General features: G+C 39.9%; 1 protein-coding gene across 1 annotated transcript in view; it reads right to left on the bottom strand.

Moving 5' to 3' along the window:
• Positions 1-8,735: 8,735 nt before the first annotated feature.
• The window catches only part of GAP43 (growth associated protein 43), a 45,505-nt gene continuing 35,010 nt past the window's right edge, over positions 8,736-19,230 (bottom strand). The window contains exon 3 of the mRNA XM_088022915.1: positions 8,736-8,844. Coding sequence (XP_087879041.1) covers positions 8,756-8,844 — 89 coding nt within the window. The 3' untranslated portion in view covers positions 8,736-8,755. The remainder of the gene's footprint in view (positions 8,845-19,230) is intronic.

Raw genomic sequence — 19,230 nt, 5'->3', positions numbered from 1 at the left:
GCTGGGTCAAGCATAGAAGGGTTGATATATCAGAAATCTTAAGTTGTACATGGCAGAAATCCAATTCAAACTCACTTAAGCACAAAAGGGTATTAACACAGATAACTGAAAAGTTCAAGATTAGTAGTTGCTTCAGGCATTGTTAGAACTAGATGACTAGACGACGTTGCCAGGACTCTGTCTCTTGCCATTTCTCGAGCAAGCTCTCTCCACATGGTGAACAAACGGCCATTATAAGAGAAAATTCCAGGGGAAGACTTGGTTAAATCACATGCTGGTGCCTAAGCTAATTCCCAAAAACAGGAGATATGATGGGCTGACTGGCGAGGCCTGGTTCTAATATCTATTATATATTGAGAAGAAGGAAAAGATCCAGAGTCAGCTGCATTCAGGTTAAGTGGCATAGATTCAATATAAGAAAGAGGTAGTCTATTACCAGAAGGTGCAGTGAACAGATGTCCACTGCTAAGTAATGTGAGAAAGTGGTCCATGGATGAATGTTACCAGTTTTAAAAGTGAGAAAGTCAAAAAATATGCGCTAAATTCAGGGAGCAAATAAAAGACTTAAGTTTGTTGTTGTAATTTGGAGAGAGATTTAGTCATTTACTGTTTACTGAGATCCTACTCAATGCCAGCAGGGTCTTAAGACCTGAAGACAGAAACAAAACAGAGGAAATTCTTAACTTCATGAAGCTTACATTGTAATGATGGAAAACAGGTGAATAAGACAATGAGTAAAGGATATCATATTTATTATTTATTTATTTATTTATTTATTTATTTATTATTTATTTATTTATTTTAGAGAGAGAAAGCCTGATCATGAGCTGTGGGGGGTGGGGAGGGACAGAGGTAGAGGGCAGAGAGAGAATCTTAAGCAGGCTCCACACCCAGCAACCCAGAGATCATGACCTGAGCCGAAATCAAGAGTCCCACACTTAACTAACTGAGTCATCCAGGCACCCCAAGGAAATAGTACTTTAAATGGAGACAAGACTTGTTCCCACCTGAAATACTTTCACAGGAAAGGGTGATGCAAAATAATGAGTGAGCTGGTCATGTAAGGCTTTGGTGAGAAGATACTATTTGAGGAAAGACCTGAAAAAGGTATCTAGGGGAAGAGCATTCCAAGCAGAAGGGGACAGCAAGTGCAAAGGCAATGATGAAGTAAAGGAGGGCCAAGATGCAAAATCAGGTGTGGAGCAGGCAGGGAAGAACAATGGGGATACTGTTGCTGAAATCTCTCAGCCATCCACCATTTGTGACTGAATTGCAACTTGTAAGACTGGCGGGGCCATTGCTGCTCCAAGTTCACCGCTGGGTATGATATGAGAGAGTGCTGAATTCTCAGGGAAGTACTTCTTTCTCTTCCTAGACAGGAGCCTTAGTTGCAACTTGGAGCTCCTGTGAGAAGTTTGCAAAACCAAAGGAAGGGACAAGGAGGTAGAGACTGACAGGCAAGAATCAAAGTTCATCCATTCATTTATTCATTCACTCATTCTTGTGATCTTGAAGCATTTACTTGATATCCACTTGCTATTTTCAGACGCTCAGGTAACCAGAGCATGAAACTGAGTAAGACAAAAATCCCACACCTAAGTGGTTTACAGTCTGGTTGGCAGGAGTTGTCTACACAGACAGGGTGGGCTATGTTGGCAGGGGGTGGGGGAGGAAGGCAGGATTCACAGGCCCAGGCTGGTAAGAGGTCTGAAAGTCAGCAAGGGCAGCACTGGAGAGCACTGTTGGTGACCTCCCATGGGAAGGGCAGAGGCTGCCTACCCTCCCCGGGTGGAGGTGAGTCAGCGTGCAGGTGCTGCCTCCCTCTGGCTGCCATTTGCATTCCCCCTTGCTCACTGAACCCTGCCCCCCCCCCCCCCCCCCCCCCGCCAGTGTCTCCAGGCTCTTCCCTGCCTCCACTTACTCAAGGTAGAGGGGAAGGGCTATGGAGGGTAGAAAAACAAGAACAGATGGACACAAAATTTCTCCTTTTGTTTCGACCCTGCATCTTCTTTCTCCAACATGGTGGAAAAGAAATTTTTAAAAAGCAGAATTCTACTTCCTGTGCATTAAAAAAATCCAAACAAGAGAGATGCCTTCTTTTTTATCCCTAAGTATAAAGTGACATATTCATCTTCTTATCTACAGTTTAAACACAAATTTGCACTCATGGTGAGTGAATAAAGGAACACATTGTTCTCGCAACACTTAGTAACCATTAGCTCCAGGTTCTAAGAGGCCCTGGTTGATCAGCTTCTCCACCAACCCCAGTTTTAAAGTGACCACGTCTAGTTTCACAGCTGCGTGCTTCGCAGGCTGTGAGAAGTGGTAAAGCCCACCAGGCATTGCAAACTGGTGGTTTGGTTTGGCAGGCCAGTGTTCTTCTTCTTTACTTTTTTAGTTTATTTCCAGAGCATTTAGGTAGGGCACGAATTCATTTTGCCACAGCCCCGACCAGCTTTGGACCACTCCATACTGCCTATATCCACGTGTTTCACCATCTCGACCTTCTCTTGAAGGCAAGGAAACGTCTTAAAGTAATTCTATTAACTTCCTAGGAATATTAAACATTATTTCTGAAGTCCTCATGGGCCCACCCGCTCTCAAGCCTTACAGTCTCTGTGTATCCCTAAGAGCCCATGTAGTCACGGCTGCCAGTCAACAGAAAGTGTCTGTTTGAAAAACAATAATTCTATGGGGCGCCTGGGTGGCTCAGTCGTTAAGCGTCTGCCTTCGGCTCAGGTCATGATCTCAGGGTCCTGGGATGGAGCCCCGCATCGGGCTCCCTGCTCAGCGGGAAGCCTGCTTCTCCCTCTCCCACTCCCCCTGCTTGTGTTCCCTCTCCCGCTGTGTCTCTCTCTGTCAAATAAATAAATGAAATCTTTAAAAAAAAAAAAAAGAAAAAAGAAAACAATAATTCTAGCATTCCCTTGGGAGCCTCAAGGCCAGGATTAGGGTGGGGCAAGTGAGGTGCTTGCCCCAAGTATGAACTTTAAGGTCACATCAAAAAAAATCCTAAATTAAGATAAATAATACTTTAATGCAATATTTGAAAAATCAAAATGAAGGCACTGATAAATGCATTAGGGATAAACAAAATATCAAAATTTCAAATAAAGACAAGCTTCTGTTCATATATCCGCAACCCTGTATTTTTGCACAATGACATCACTTCTTTTCAATCAGCCCTAGATCCCTGGCCTGACAAGGAATCCATGGCCACCCTCAGGCAGGTTTATGAGGGGTGACAACGGTGTGCCAACAGGTTGGGCAACCAACGTGAGGCTTTGTATTGAGATATGTCTTTGATTGTAGAGATTTACTAGCCTTCCACTTGGTCCAAAATATAGGATAATGTTCTAATAAGTGTATATGTATAGCATTTCACATTTTCCCCCTTTACCTCAGGCGTCCATAAAGCACTGAGAAGCAGCAATAGGAACCATGAATTTTAAATCATCGGTCTGTAATTTTAGCAATCTTTATAAACATGTCTGTCTTTTGTGGAGCAGTTTACAAAATATGTGCACCATGAACCCATTTTAAATACATATCTACATATACATAGAGATATAGATAAATAGATAAGTGGGAGGTGTATAGAAAGGGAAGAAGGCAGAGAAGCAGACTATATAAAGTTATATCTTTAAATGTTAAAATGCTTAATTGTGGGTGGCAAACTGTGGAGTATTTTTAGCTTCCTTTTCTTATTTATGTTTTTTTTACCTCTCTAAAATGAAACAGTATTATTTGGGTAATTAAACAATAAAATTACTTTAAGATTCTTTTGACAAGCCCATGTGCTTTCATAGTCTGATCACATGTGATGCAATGTTAACCAGAAATGTTTTTCTTGGTACAGAAGCATCTCACCTCAACAAAAAGGTACTTATTAAGGTGCAACACTAAATACGCAGCAATTACCAACAATGACACATACCTGTAAAAAAACAAATCGAGTAATCAATCTGCTGGAAAATGTACACTCAAAATACGTTTGCCACTTTAATAGAATTCTCCAAGTGCATTTAGTAACACATCATTCTTAGCTATAATCTTGCCCTCATTCCTGATGATGATGAATTTCTTCCCAGGAATATAGGACAAAATTGCAGTTATATCAGAGTAAGTATGTGACTGAAAGAATTGCTGGGTGTGGATGCAGGCCTTACCTACATGATAGGCAGGCATGAGTTTTAATCCCCCAGGAAAAAAAGTTAGGTGAGGGGTTTTTTTTTTGGGGGGGGGGTTGTTTTGTTTCATTTTTTTGAAATAAAGAAGGCCCACATTTCTAATGCTTATTAGCTAATGTTTAGCTTGAAGGGTCACCAATCATTAAATTATTTTTATAGGCAGCTTAGCAGAAGCTTTGTTTCCATGACAACAGACAATGTATGGAAAGGTTAAAAAAAAAGTTAATGGGATTTGTGGTGATCTCAATAATGCTCTATGGAAATCACTCATTAATCTGATTTTCCTATTTCTCATGCTTCCATGCCAACTGCAGAACTGGATTTTCTGGGGCTGGCTAATGTTGGAAATAATGCATTTTTGAGAGCTCTGAAGTGCCTTTTTCCTTGGGAGTTGAGACAGAGAGTTTGAGAATCCCTCCCTGAGCTGAATATGGGCAGGGGCCACTATAAAAGACACCCAGAACACTTAAAACTGAGCAAGGAAAGTGGAGATTTGGTCAGAGCAGCAAGCCCAAGTTTATCTCATAATTTGCTCATAATTAAATATTATATGAGGAAAAGAGATAGCAGCCTGCTTTCCAAATTCCTGAAATAAGTCACAGGGTGGATGATGGTGGAAAAAGATTGAAGGATGGGCAAAGTGTGAGTAGAATGATAGGAATTCTATTACAACACGACTGAACATTTTAGACCCAAATAATACAGCTCAATGAAAAGACTACTTCATGTAGACATGGCCATAGTTTTGCTATCAGTAGAACATTTGGAATGGAATATGGTTTTTTCACTATTTGAAAAATTCATCTGTTGATGGTGAGGCTTTTTTTACTTGTCCTCAACCTAGTTTTAATTTTTTAAAAAGATTTATTTAGTGCTTGCTTCGGCAGCACATATATTAAAAAGATTTATTTATTTATTTATTTGAGAGAGAGAGAGAGAGAGAGAGAGAACACATGATAGGAGGAAAGGCAGAGGGAGAGGGAGAGAGAGAGTCTCCAGCAGATCCCCAGCTGAGCATGGAGCCTGACTCAGGGCTCAGTCTCAAGACCCTGAGATCATGACCTGAGCCGAAATCAAGAGCCAGACACTTAACTGACTGTGGGACCCAGGCATCCCTAATTTTTTTTTTTAACAAAAATACAAGAGAACAAATCTATACCTTTATTTATTTACTTTTCAGTAAGTTTAAATCCTTGAGAGGTACAATATCACACGGATTCTGTGGCCAGTGTCTTTAGCAGGAAGGTTGCTTTGGAATTTGGCATGAACCATGCCACTGTTTCCATGAGCGCATGTTACTTTTCTCCAGATTACTCTGGTTTTGTTTGGTTTGCCCACAGGAGTCACCGTGTTGTTCTTTGCTCTATACACATAAGCACATCTCTTGCCTAGATTGAATTCTGTTTCATCTTGCACATAAACACCTTCAATTTTAAGAAGAGCTGTGTGCTCCCTCTGGTTCCAGAGACCCCTCTTATAGCCAGCAAAAATGGCCTTGGACCAGGCTTCCAGACATATTTATCATTTTAGGAGTCCTGTTCCCAGGAGGCCTACACAGGTTCCAAGATGAAGGAAAGAGAAAGGCCAACCTAGTTTTAATTTTTATTAAGTATTCCAGATGTAGATGTTTTAGAATCCACAAATTATGTTGCTTTCTGACCAGAATTAGAATCTATTTATTTCTGTGTCTTCAATGGTCTATACTAGCCAGTATCACCTTGACTTTGTGTGTGTTATGTATAAGTTTGAGTCACACTGTTTTGTATCAGTGTAAGGACTGCAGTTATCCTTGGTATATCTTTTAGGATTATTACAAGCCTCTCTGATGTGTCCTCCTCCACCTTGAAAATTCTATTTAAGGAACCAAGAGTTTATAAAGCAAAAAAACAGATATTCACATGTAAAAAACAAAATCCCAACTTTAACACAACCAATAAGACCACCAAACAGTGTATATTAGTATAGACTTAAAATGCTATTGTTTTCAGTGTGCCCATGGATTCAGTGGAAGAAGTTTAGAATTATACTTTGAAAAAGAAGTTGAATCGTGCTAAGTCACAAGGATGTTACTTTTAAGTATAGATTTGGGAGAGAAATGAAAGCATTTATCTTACCAAAAAAAAAAAAAAAAACTTTAGGGTAAAAGAGAATGCCTAAACAAATACTGCCAATATGACTCCAACCCATGGATGACCTTCTCCAACACCTTATCTCACACCTGTTGAGACTTTAATCAGATTATGATTGAGTCCCAGATCCTTGCTCCAAAGTCTTCTGTGGAAATCACACCAACTCAGAATGAAGTAAAAAAAAAAAAGCTCTTAAATTGTTCCTATATGTTACTGATGCTTTCTGACCTTTTTCTGTGTGGCTGTTTCTCCCAATGAAAAGTTCACTCAGTCGGGCGCCTGGGTGGCTCAGTCGGTTAAGCGGCTGCCTTCTGCTCAGGTCATCATCCCAGGGTCCTGGGATCAAGCCCCACATCGGGCTCCTTGCTCCGCGGGAGGCCTGCTTCTCCCTCTCCCACTCCCCCTGCTTGTGTTCCTGCTCTCGCTGTGTCTCTCTGTCAAATAAATAAATAAAATCTTAAAAAAAAAAAAAAAAAGAAAAAATTTCATTCAGTAACAGTGATGAGGAAAGACCCCTTGACCCAGTGAGGACTCATCCCTTCTGTGACATCAGCTTTCTTCAGTTTATTCAGTAGGCACTAGCTCTACACAGAGCTGAGTAGAGTTAGCAGAGTGTGGGTTGTTCCTCCTAAAATGTATTTCCGTGCTCTTCATTCTTGTGAAGGCTTCAACATAATTTTCTTTTTCTTGCCAGGGAATTCTATGTGGAGACGAGTATAGGAAGCTGAAGGGAGTCCACTGGCCATGCCTATGAGGGCACTCAAGGACAAGGCAGAAGAGGACTTGTTAGGAATTTGCTCCGGGATTGATTTAGGAAATTTAGAGGGAAAAAGAACAGCAACAGACACTTCAAGATTTAGGAACATTGCTGTTTCTCATGGGAACTGTTTACCTTCTGACAGAGAGTGCTCAGAAAATGGGAACTAGAAGGAAATTTGAAAAGGACGGATGTGCTAAATATACACCTTTTCTTTATATAGTATTACCACTGCAGGAACAATGACTATAGTAATTGAGAGTATGGCAGCTGCCTTGTGAGGGGATAAGCCCAATCGAAGTATTAACTTATTAAGGCTGAAAAAGATATAATGTCTTATGTCAATACTTGGATTAAAATAAATCATCTAAACAAAAGCCAGGGGTTTTCTGACTTATGTATGTCTCTATAAAACTTAGCAAAACCTAGAATAACCTTCCACTGCATAATTCTCCGGAGTCATGAAAATAAGGTGATTTGAGTAAAAGCAAGCCTTAGTGCCTGATAAGGGTTGAATTGTGCCCCTCCTCCCCAAATGCATATGTGACTTTCTCTGGAGATAGGGTCTTGACAGAGGTAATAAAGTTAAGATGAAGTCATTAGGGTGGGCCCTAATCCAGTAAGGCTGGTGTCATTACAAAAAGGGGAAATGTGCACGTAGAGATACCCACTAGTGATGTGAAGAGACACAGGAAGAAGATGGCCGTGTATACATTAAGGAGAGAGTCCTGAAACAGATCCTTCCCTCCTCACCCTCAGAAGGAACCCACCCTGCCAACACCTTGATTTTGGATTTCTAGTCTCCAAAACCGTGAGAAAATAAATTTATGTTGGTTAAGCTACCCAGGCTGGGGTACTTGGTTATAGTGCAGAGTTATAGTCCGCAGCAATCCCATCAAGGACCAAAGCGATTGGTCCTGGCCAGAGTCTTAGGCTTCATCCATCTTTTCCTTCTCAGGGTCATTGATGCCAGACTGGGAGGCCAGAAAGAAGATGAAATGTGAGTCGCCAATATGTCAAATCAACTAATGAGAAGGTGGAACAGAAACACAGAGCCACTGGAGTTTGATTACTCTCATGATTTATTAATATTCAGATTGAAAAAGGAGCCTTAGAGCCGCAAGTTAAGCTAATTGGCACATTTGCTTTATTTATTTATTTGTTTATTTATTTATTTTCAAAACAAACTGGGTTTTTGATTTTTTTCCTTTTTGTTCATTCCATCACATTAAAAGGAGGAAAAGAAAAATGGTTTTGAATTCACTCGATATTTTGGACTCCTCAGATGAACGGAACATTGCACACACACTTGGAACAGAGAGATAGAGAGGAAGGTGGACTCCCACAGGGCCACACGCACCAGATCAAAAAACTTGGATACAGTGCAAGAATTTCCCAAAATGATTGGATCATCATTACCAAAAACTCGCCATAACAACACCAAGAAACAAAAAATGTTTAAGCCACACTGTTTGACTTGGGATCTTTCCTGCTTTTTTTTTTTTTTTTTTAAATGTTTGCCACACAGAGAGAAAGAGGGCTAGTGGGTAGGAGAGGACAGACTCACGGACGTGAGCAGGACAGGAAGGGAAACTTCAGAGTGGAGTTGAGAAGAGGGTGGGGAGAGACAGGGTTCAGGAGAGGGGAGGGTGGGGACGTGGAAAGCCATTTCTTAAAGTTCAGGCATGTTCTTGGTCCGCCTCACGTTCTTCTCCTTTACCCTCATCCTGCCGGGCACTTTCCTTAGGTTTGGTTTCATCTACAGCTTCTGAGGAAGAAAACAAGGTGGGGAGAGGGGAGAGGGGGTTAGTATTTTGTCTCATTTGTTCATATGATAATGCAATGCATTTCTCCTTTTCATACCATTTCTTAAGAGATTTAAGATAAAAAGAGATTTTGCTATCCCAGTAATATAATTACCAAGTTCAGAAGATGTTACCTCCAGGAGGCTATTCAGTGACAGGTATGCACGAGCTCAGGAACAAAGCTATGCATTGGGGGAAGGAGCCACTAAACAGAAATTACCATGGTCTTTAATCTCTCAGTCTTGCAATTAAGATATCCATACATAGGCTCTTCAAATAAGGAAACAACAACAATCTTGTATCTCTTTTCCATCAAGGTCAGGCTAATTGTGACAGATAGTTTTTGGGCATCATTGAACAGCCATTCCAACTCTCTCACCCCTTATTTGTGGTGCTAGGCTGGAAAGTAAAATACTTGAATTTCCAGATCCCCTTGAAGCTAGGGGTGTCCATATAACACAGTGATGGCCAATTAGATAAAGAAAGAATTCCCTGGGGAGGATCCCAGAGGAGGACGTTGCCCTTTACTTTCTGCTATTCCTGATGACTGAGACATTGATCAGTACCTGGTAGTGTAGCAGCTATCTCCTGACCATGAAGACAAAAACTATACACTAAGGATGGTGGGGCAGAAAGATGGAGAAAAAAAACTATCATTGAGTGACCTCTCACTCCTACACATCTTTTCCTAACACTTTTTTTTTTTTTTTTTACTATTATGAGACAAATAGCTAACCTCTAAACTAAACCATAGTAGTTCTTAGTTTCTTGCAGTCAAGGAATATTCCAACTGAATATACTTATCCATAAGGCAATGTGCTTTGCTTAGCAAGGAAGACTGCATCTTTTTAAAGGCTAATTTTTCCTCAGGAAGTAGGCAAATTTTCTAACTCTTCTGCCTGATTTCCTGATAGACTCAGTCAACTGATTTCATGTTACAGTCAGTTTACTAATATGCCAGCTAGTTAAAAGAGAACTCCTTTGCCCTACAATCACCTGTGTTGGTAACCTAAACTCCTTGTGTTGGGTGTCCCTCAGATTACCCCCAGGCTCAGTAATTTGTTAGGACTCACAAGACTCAGTATACAGTCCTATTCATGGGTATGATTTACCACAGTGAAAGGATATAAAACAAAATCAGCAAAGGGAAAAGTTGCATGGGATAAAGTTTGGAGGAAATTACACACAATCTTCCAAGAGTCCATTCTCTATGGAGTTATACAGGATGTGCTTAATTCCTTCAGCAATGAACTGTGACATGTATGAGATGTCATCCACTAGGGAAGATCACCTGAGCTTACAAATACTGAGTTCTTTACCAGAGGCTGATCATGTGGGCAACCTCTACCTCGCATGTACCAAATCCAGACTCCCAGAAGGAAAACAGATGTCCAGCATAAACCACATTGTTTGCAAAAGAGTTTAGGCATAGTAAAGACTTTTAGTTAGGGAATGGTAAGAACCCTCTCAAAATCCAAGTTGCTAGATGCCAGCCAAGGATCAACTTCACAAGCAGCCTTTCTAAGAATTGAGAAATGTTGAGACTAGAGAAATCAGGGCCTTATAGGAGACCATTAGAAGAATTCATACAAATGTATGTCTCTTTCAAATCATTCAGCTATATATTTATATTCAGATAAAGCTCAACGTCCACATCCAAATAAGACCACTACTGGAAATACATTTTTGGAATTCTTTCTTTGGAACAAGCGTCTGATAATATTCTTTTAAATCTTTAGCAGAAAATGCTTATCTCCTTGAAAATAGATTTGATTTTTAGAATGAAATGAGGCTGGTCTGGTAAATAAGGTAGCAGCTATGATGGATGATTTTCATGTTACAATGACTCGTTTTTTTAAAGATTTATTTATTTATTTGAGAGAGAGAGAATACAAGTGGGGGGAGGGGCAAGGGGAGAGGGAGACAAGCAGACTCCCCACTGAGTGGGGAGCCCAATGTGGGGCTTGATCCCAGGATCCTGAGATCATGATCGGAGCCAAAATCAAGAGTTGGGTGCTTAACCAACTGAGTCACCCAGGCACCCCTACCATGACTCATTTTTGGCCAAAGTTTTTAAGTCTGATTTATTTGGGGAATCTGTCATTGACCATAAGTTATTTCCAAAATGTACTTATTACAGTAAGGCTACCTACCATTACTCATAAAGATATTTTAAGGCTATAACCTTCTAAGTTGACCATTATCGGCATATCAATCATATTTTCCAGGAATAAATGAAAAGTATGAAAAGACTAACTCAGTTCTGATCACTGTAATGCTCTATGTACCAGCATTGTTCTCATGGATTATAGAACTTTGGTGTACTAAAGAATCAGCTGATTTTCTGCCAGAAGAAAGTTCTCAGATTTATTTCGGTGAGGTTCATTTATAGCAATTTGGAATTCTTTTAGAGAGTTTACTTTGTTCCCAGCCCCGCTCAAAGCTTTGGATACCACAAGTATGCCCAAGGTGCTTTACTATCCTTACCACCCAGAGAACAATATATCTAGTGCCCTCTTCAAACCGCAAAAGAAAGAGAACCTTGATTTAAAGTGGCCAGAAGCATAGAGAAGGTTCAGTTGTAGGAACAAGACAAGACTTTAAGCTTTTCTTTCTTAAATAAAAACTTGGGAGCTATGAGGTAGTTTTGAGGGAGATTAGGGAACTTGAGAGAAAAGGTAGAAGCAGGATAGGGAAGGTGAGAAGAACTGTTTGCAGAATAAGGGGACAACACTCCAAAAGGGAAAACAAAAGAACAAAGATTCAAGAAATCCTGAGAAGCAGCCATACTTTCTGTCCTCTGTTGGAGTAGAGGCAGGTTAAATCCTCCCAAATTCCCATACTTTATCTTGTCACCCTTCGTCTGGCCCTAGGAGAAAGGGCGAAACTTGTACACATCTGTTTATTGTGACAGGAAGTGCTGCTGTCCACTCCCTATATTAAAAGAGCTTCAATATCTAATTTCCTTTAAAAGCTTCAAAGTATTTGAAATATAATTATTTATTCATTTACTTGTTCAGTAAGTTGTTATTGAATACCTGCAATGTGTCAGACATTCTTCTAGATATTGAGAAGAAGAGGTGAAAAAAACAGCAAATATTCTTGCTCTCACTTAAACCTTTCAACAATATGCCTTTAACAGACAATGAAATCCATAATCATAGAATGTTGGCAGGGAGAGGGGCCTCAAAGAACATCTAGTCACTAGACATAACTCTTCAAGGGTAACGACAATATCATTTTGCTCGACTTTGAACTCTCCCGTGTCTAGCACAGAACCTAGAGCAGAGAGGGCCCTCAGTAAACATTTGTTGAATAAAAGAATGAATGGACATCCTCACTTTGTAGATGAGGAATCAGAAGTCCAGGTATTTCGCTGAATCATATGGTTTTCTCATGACCTAGCCAGGACTAAAACCTAGAAGTTCTACTAATCCTGGTTTCCCCATTATATCAGGTGGCCAAACTTGACCAGAGGAGGGCAAGATCAAATCAGTTTTATCAATTCAGCCTTAGAAATGAGTAGCTAGGGTCCACAGGCCTTCAGTGATCTACAAAATTTCTGAGATTAAGAACGAATCATTGGCTCCAAAATTTTAAAATAAAAACCATAAAATTAAAACTGATGAAGTTCAATTAGTTGACTACAAAAGGGAACATGTCAGTCAGTTAGCTGGAGCTCAATTTAATGAACACATACAATTATATATACATTATATTTTATATGAGATGAGAGGAGTTTTTTTAAATTTTATTTACTTGATATTACTGAATAATGAAAAAAGGTGTCATCTTTGTATTAAAAGAAGGGATGACTAGCTGGTAGAAATAAAATGTGTCAAGTCAGTGGATTCAGTGAATTTATATAGGCCTCCAGGAAATTATGGGGAGAAAAAATATGGAGGAAGGAAACAATCTAAAGTAAGAATCTTCTACAACCACAAAAGTAAAGCAAGCTAAGAACTCATAATAATATTTTTTAGGACCTACACAAAAACAGAAACAAGCTAAAATAAACCTACATGCAAATGAAGGGAACAGTAATCAGCTGTGGAGCATATACCTGCTCTAGCTAGATCCACTTTGATGGGAGACTGTGTATGAGTTTGGGCAAGGTTTTAACCTCAGACAAAGGTGAAGTTATTGGAAGCAGAATCCAAGAGCTATGTATAAATGCATCCATTTGAGCCTGAATGCCAGAGAGAACTTCTGGATATTGCGAACTTGTTCCTTCTCCTTCCGATACCAACTCTAGACAAGTCATTGTAGTTAATAAATCATGTTGACCATATACTTGTATAGCTACAGTTTTTTACCTCTTCTATTCAGCAGCCTCACTGCCTGGAAAGAACCACAAATTATGACTTTCCTGACCTGTTGTATAAAGTATTTAGCTGTAGCTAACATAGTTGAGCACTTTACTATATGCTCACTCAAAGCAGTTCTACGTGTACTTGTGTCATGTCATTGAATCCTTGCAGCTCTTTAATCGTCCCATTTTACAGCTGGGAAGCTGAGGTATAGTGAGATGAAGTAACTTACCTAAGGCTAGACTGTTTGTCAATGGCAGCAGTAAATTTCAAACTAGGACAGAGACATCTAGGCAGCTTCTATTTTAGATTGCCTGCCCCCTGCCCTTATCTTTGCCCCGGAAGGATGGGTGGGCTCATCCTCTAGAGTGGGAACTAGAGGAGGGGGTCCATGGGTACCTACTCCTGCAGCCTACAAAGTCCAAAACCTGGCCTTAATAAAAGCAGCTCAGAATGGAGGGAAGAATCTTGATTAGTCTTGAACAATATGAAATCTGGTCTTGGCACTCTCTGGCACTAATTAGATAATTGTAAATGCTAGAGATGAGTTAATATGTAATCTTTAGTATTTTGTACGAAAACTTTGATCACCATGGTGAGTGTCAGAGATAGATGAATGGCTGAGGCCAGCTGGTCACTCCAATTATCATGAATCAATCAGGGTAAATAATCACCTTCCCCATCTAGAGGATCAACCTCCCTCTGAGACAGTTACTGCTTAAGAAGAGGCTGTGGAAACTGAGGGCTGCTGGAGTGGTCAGGGGTGGGAGGGATGGGGTGGCTGGGTGATAGACATTGGGAAGAGTATGTGCTACGGTGAGCGCTGTGAATTGTGTAAGACTGTTGAATCACAGATCTGTACTTCTGAAACAAATAACGCAACATATTTTAAGAAAAAAGAAAAAGAAGAAGATAGCAGGAAAGGAAGAATGAAGGGGAATAAGTCAGAGGGGGAGACGAACCAGGAGAGATAATGGACTCTGAAAAACAAACTGAGGTTTCTAGAGGGGAGGAGGGTAGGGGGATGGGTTAGCCTGGTGATGGGTATTAAAGAGGGCACGTTCTGCATGGAGCACTGGGTGTTATGAACAAACAATGAATCATGGAACACTACACCAAAACAAATGATGTAATATATGGTGATTAACATAACAATAAAAATTAAAAAAAAAAAAAAAAGAAGAGGCTGTGGAAGCTAAAGATTGAATGGGATTTTTAGTACCCGGTGATACAGAACAAGCAAGTGGAAGTAAATGGGCCCAGAGCTAGCAAACAAGGAAAGCCTGGAGTTGCTCATGTGATTGTTGAAATCCAGCAAGTTAAGGGGTAGAAAATGCTTTCTCTTTTTTTGGGTTAGCTCTCAAAAGCATTTTTGCTCATATTAAACATGGAAACCTAATATTATGGTTAAGATACTATAGGAAAAGCAAGATTAAAGGAATCACAGGTTATTCACAGGAATCACAGATATTTCAGGTGACCAGTGAACTTATTCTCATTAACAGACATTAGTATTCGCTACCTAGCAATGGCTTCTCTCCACAAATCAGTCTTCACCAAGGAAAATCAACCCCATAAATTCAGTTTTATTATAAGGCAGAATGTATCCCCCAAAAGAAACAACAAAAAAAAAACCCAAACCAAAAACTGATGATGCATTTTAGCGTCTGGTTTAAAGGGGTAAAAAGTTGTTTAAAAAAAATGAAATTGGGCATTTTTTAATAATTACTGATATTAAATATATTAAATATTTAAATTCTCAAAAATTGCATGTAGTCAATTTGAACAGATGACGTCCACATCTGGCAAAGAACTGTAACCTTCTCTGGCACTGGCATTTTAGCCTTGACAAAACCATTATTTCTTTCAGACAGACCCAAAGACCTCTTAGAAATGACCATGTTCATTAGGGGTCTCCATGTTTTTTACCATGTCTGTGTTAAGAAGAAAATTAACATCATAGATAGTAAAGTCATGTATTCTTAATGTTCTAAAGTTGAAGACACTAAAAAAGGGAAGAAAAAATGTGTTCATTCATTCCTATATTTATTCGGTGAAAGGTCCTGAGCCTCACTATGTGCCACACACCATTCTACGCATTGCAAATACAGCAGTGGTGCTATAGCAATGAAAAGACCAAGTAAGAATCTCTACCTTCCTGGAATTTATATGCTAGTAATTACTAGCATATTTATATGACAGTAATTACTGTCATGTGTATAGTTTGTTGGAGAAGGAGTGCTAAAGGAAAAAGTCACAGCTGGACAAGAAGAACTCAGCCCAAAGGGGCATAATTTCTCCTGGATTTGCAAATTTGAGTATCTTTAATAAGCCATATAAGTTTCAAAGTATAGAAAACCCTGGTACTTTTCACATTCTGGACCCACAACCACCATTCCTAGGAAAGATCGAGACCACATTAAAACAGCAAGAAAGATGGAAGTCATTTCTGCATGCACTTGAAACACTGTGGGGGTGGCCTTAAAAGAGTAAGGGGACTCAGGTAGATGATGTCACAGTGGTCCTTGAAAGATGCATGCCAAACTGGCTTTCTGATCTTTATCGAAATCAAGTCTGGAAGCAGCTCTTGACTTTACGCATCCCATTCATTTCCTTGAAAGGGTGAGACTAGCACGTCTGTGGGTTCTGTCGGTGAGCAAATAGCAGGAGCATATGAAGCAGTGACTGCTCGCGTGCTCAGTCGGGCGGCCCGGCTGCAGGCTGCAGTGCTGCTGGAGGGATGGCGGTGTTCCCAGCTGCCATCGCCTACCCTCAGCTCTAATGGCCCTGTTTACTGGCTCCGCTCCAGGCCCCTCCACAGCCCTACATTACTGAAATTAGGTTGAGTGGATTTCCGAGTAAAACATTATCTCTTGGGACCTGCCCAGCTCTCCCCAGCCTTGTCAACATTGATTAAATAGAAGCTGCTATCATCCTGGGGCCATGCCCAAAATTACTCTACCAATCACACGGGGCTGTGGTGTTTGCTTTCCCTTTCTATTTTCACTTTTCTTGAATATTAAACATTATCACCTCGAAGGCTCAAAGGAAAGTAATTAAAAAAGCATTCTGTAGCTAACTCACATACAGCCCTTTGTCACTCACATGGTCTTCCTCTTGAGCTATGGACCAGATGTCAATTTGGAGCCTGGATCATGGCTTTGGATGGTCACCGAGATCCACATTTTGAACACCCTTTTTTAAACTATGTTTTACAGTTCAAATTCCTTTCAAAGCACTGAGCCAGTATACACCATTTTGATGTCAGCAGAAAGGTGCAAATTTTACCTCTGCCCCCACCTCTTGCTTTCTGAGCCTTTGAAAGAGAGGATAATTTTACTGCTTACACTATTCACTTGAGGATTTCAAAGAATAACAAACAAAAATTTAACCAAGGAGAAAACTCAAAGCAATATGGTGGCGGGGTCCCAGTGATATCTGACACATACATATACATGTTTACTTCTCTCAAAAGTTTAGGCCTAGGACCAAGCTGATTTGTATTCCAACCTTGACCTTGCCACCAATTAGTCATATGATTTCAAAGAAATTACTTTTCCTTTCTTTGCCTCAGTTTCCTAATCTATACAAAATATGAATAATATTGACCACCCCACCTTATTGCAGGTTGTTTAAAAGTTCAAAGAAAGCACTTGAGAGGACTTTATAAAATTTAAAGTGTAGAATGCAGTATGTTGAGACTTTAATCCAAGCTGTGAGATTCTGGTGAAAAACACTCACCAAGTTTAACATTCTCATCCCAGGAGGGGAAAAAAAATTCCCAAAGGGATAAGAAAAACTTCATTCCTAGATAAATGATTAAGAGCACTTCTCCCCTAGAATGTTCCTGTAGTCTCTGACTCTGAGCAGAAAATAAGTATGCAAGTGATTTATTAATTTAACAGCTATTCAGTTACAGAGGTTGGGAAAGAATCTAAGATCTCTAACATCTGGAGCAAAAGTTGGTGTTTTTTTGGTCCTGCTTCCTTCCTTCCTTCTTCTCCTTCTCCCATCACCCCTTCCTTCCTTCTTTCCTGAAAGAAAAATGACCCAGATATTTTTGTTTTGAAAAAAATCAAAGCAAAAGTCAAAGAACATACAGGTTGACTGGCCTTGAAAACTTCTTAAACATTCTCCATATAAAATGTCTGCCAAAGCATCAAAATTAGCGTTCTATCTTCTTCCCCCATTAGAAATGTGCAGAAAGATTTTTAAAAAATTAAAATTTATGTGGCTCACATAGTTGCCCTCAGTCATTTCTGGGACAAGATGGAATAAATATATAAAATTAAACTGTTAACAGTATTTCTTACCATTCTCACAATGAACAAGTCAACTTTAAAGGTTAAAAATGAAACAAAAATTGGGGGGATTTTCACTCTAGCATAATAGTCAAGTAGCTTCACCCCTTCATTCTGCCCCTTAGCTAAACCATGTGCAATGGCGGCAGTTGAATCTGGAGATCTAGTGAGACACTGCTCTCTGTCAGACCGTTAGTCTGCGAGGTCAGCACAAACAATGACAGCTCCTATGACACTGAGAAATTTGGAGAAGGGCCATGTTAGGGATGCAAAAGTGATGTTGTGATATTGAGTGTTGCTAATAGTGATGATCAGAAACAGTTTAGCCTAGAAATTGAATTTGTTTCCCTCTTTTCTGTGGAATTGTGTATTTTTTAAATACTTCAAGATTCCATCTGACAGAAGTTCAACTCTCCCTTGCCCCTTTTCACTTCACAGCATCCCAGGTGAGGAGAATCCTAGCTGGGAGAAAGGCTTAGTTTCATGTCTCTGGCCTTTACAAACTCAAGTGTCTTAGAGGCCAGTCAGATAACATCAATGTGAAAAATCTGGCCACTCGTAAAACCAGTGGTAGGGTCAAAAGGCATTCAAAAATTTTAAAACACTCTCACTGGAAAAATAAAAGGAGGCAGGGTGTCTGTTGTAAGATTTTTTAATTGTACCAAGAAGATACATTTGTGAACTCTGATTTCAAAATGAAAGAGGTTCCATTTAATCAGAATAAAAGTCATATTTGTCTTCAAGAAACAACTTTAAATCAGGAATCCTGAAGAATAATGCCTCTTCCATTCTGTTAATTTTAAATTACAGATCTTTGACTTAAAATGGGGTTATGTTCCCAAAACCCCATTGTAATTTGAAAGTATCATTAAGTCAGGGGCACCTGGGTGGCTCAGTTGGTTAGGCAGCCAGCTCTTGATTTTGGCTCAGGTCATGATCTCGGGGTCCTGGGATCAAGCCCTGCTCAGGGCTCCATGCTCAGTGGGGAGTCTGCTTGAGGATCCTCTCCCTCTCTCTCTGCCCCTCCTCCTTCTCACTCATGTACGTGCTCTCTCTTTCTTTCTCTCTAAAATAAATAAATCTTAAAAAAAGAAAGTATCATAAGTCAAAAATGCATTTAATACACCTAACCTACTGAACATCATTAATTAGCCTTGCCTATCTAAAACAGGCTCAGAACATTTACACTAGCCTACAGTTGGGCAACATCATCTCACACAAAGCCTACTCTATAATAAAGTGTTGGATATCTCATGGAATTTATTGAATGCTGTACTGAAAGTGAAAAACAGAATGGCTGTGTGGGTGCAGAATGGTGGTAAGTGTATCTGTTATTAACCCTTGTGATCGCCTGGCTGACTGGGAGCTTCAGATCGCTGCCACCGCCCAGCATCACAAGAGAGGATCGTACCACATACTGCTAGCCTGAGGAAAGATCAAACTGCAAAGTATGGTTTCTACTGAATGTGTATCACTTTCACACCATTATAAAGTCAAAAATCGTAAGCCAAATCATCGTAAGTCGGAGACCATCTGTATTCATATTTCAAGATTTTTTTAGTGAATGAAATAAAAAATAAGCAATGCCTATTTCAGGTTTTATAAATGGCCTATCAAAGCAAAAAGAGGTAGCAAAAAGTTAATTCACAATATTATCTCTGCCTTTGCTTGCCATTCAAGTTTTCCATACATCTCTGTATCCCTACTGAGGCCTTCCAGATGTCCTATGCTCCTTGTC

This window comes from Eumetopias jubatus, unplaced genomic scaffold (genome assembly GCF_037043125.1).
Source record: "Eumetopias jubatus isolate StellerSeaLion01/CBP00866 unplaced genomic scaffold, mEumJub1_p1.0 scaffold_1, whole genome shotgun sequence".
In the NCBI taxonomy this organism is placed as follows: domain Eukaryota; kingdom Metazoa; phylum Chordata; class Mammalia; order Carnivora; family Otariidae; genus Eumetopias; species Eumetopias jubatus.
This window is presented reverse-complemented; position numbering and strand designations above follow the sequence as displayed.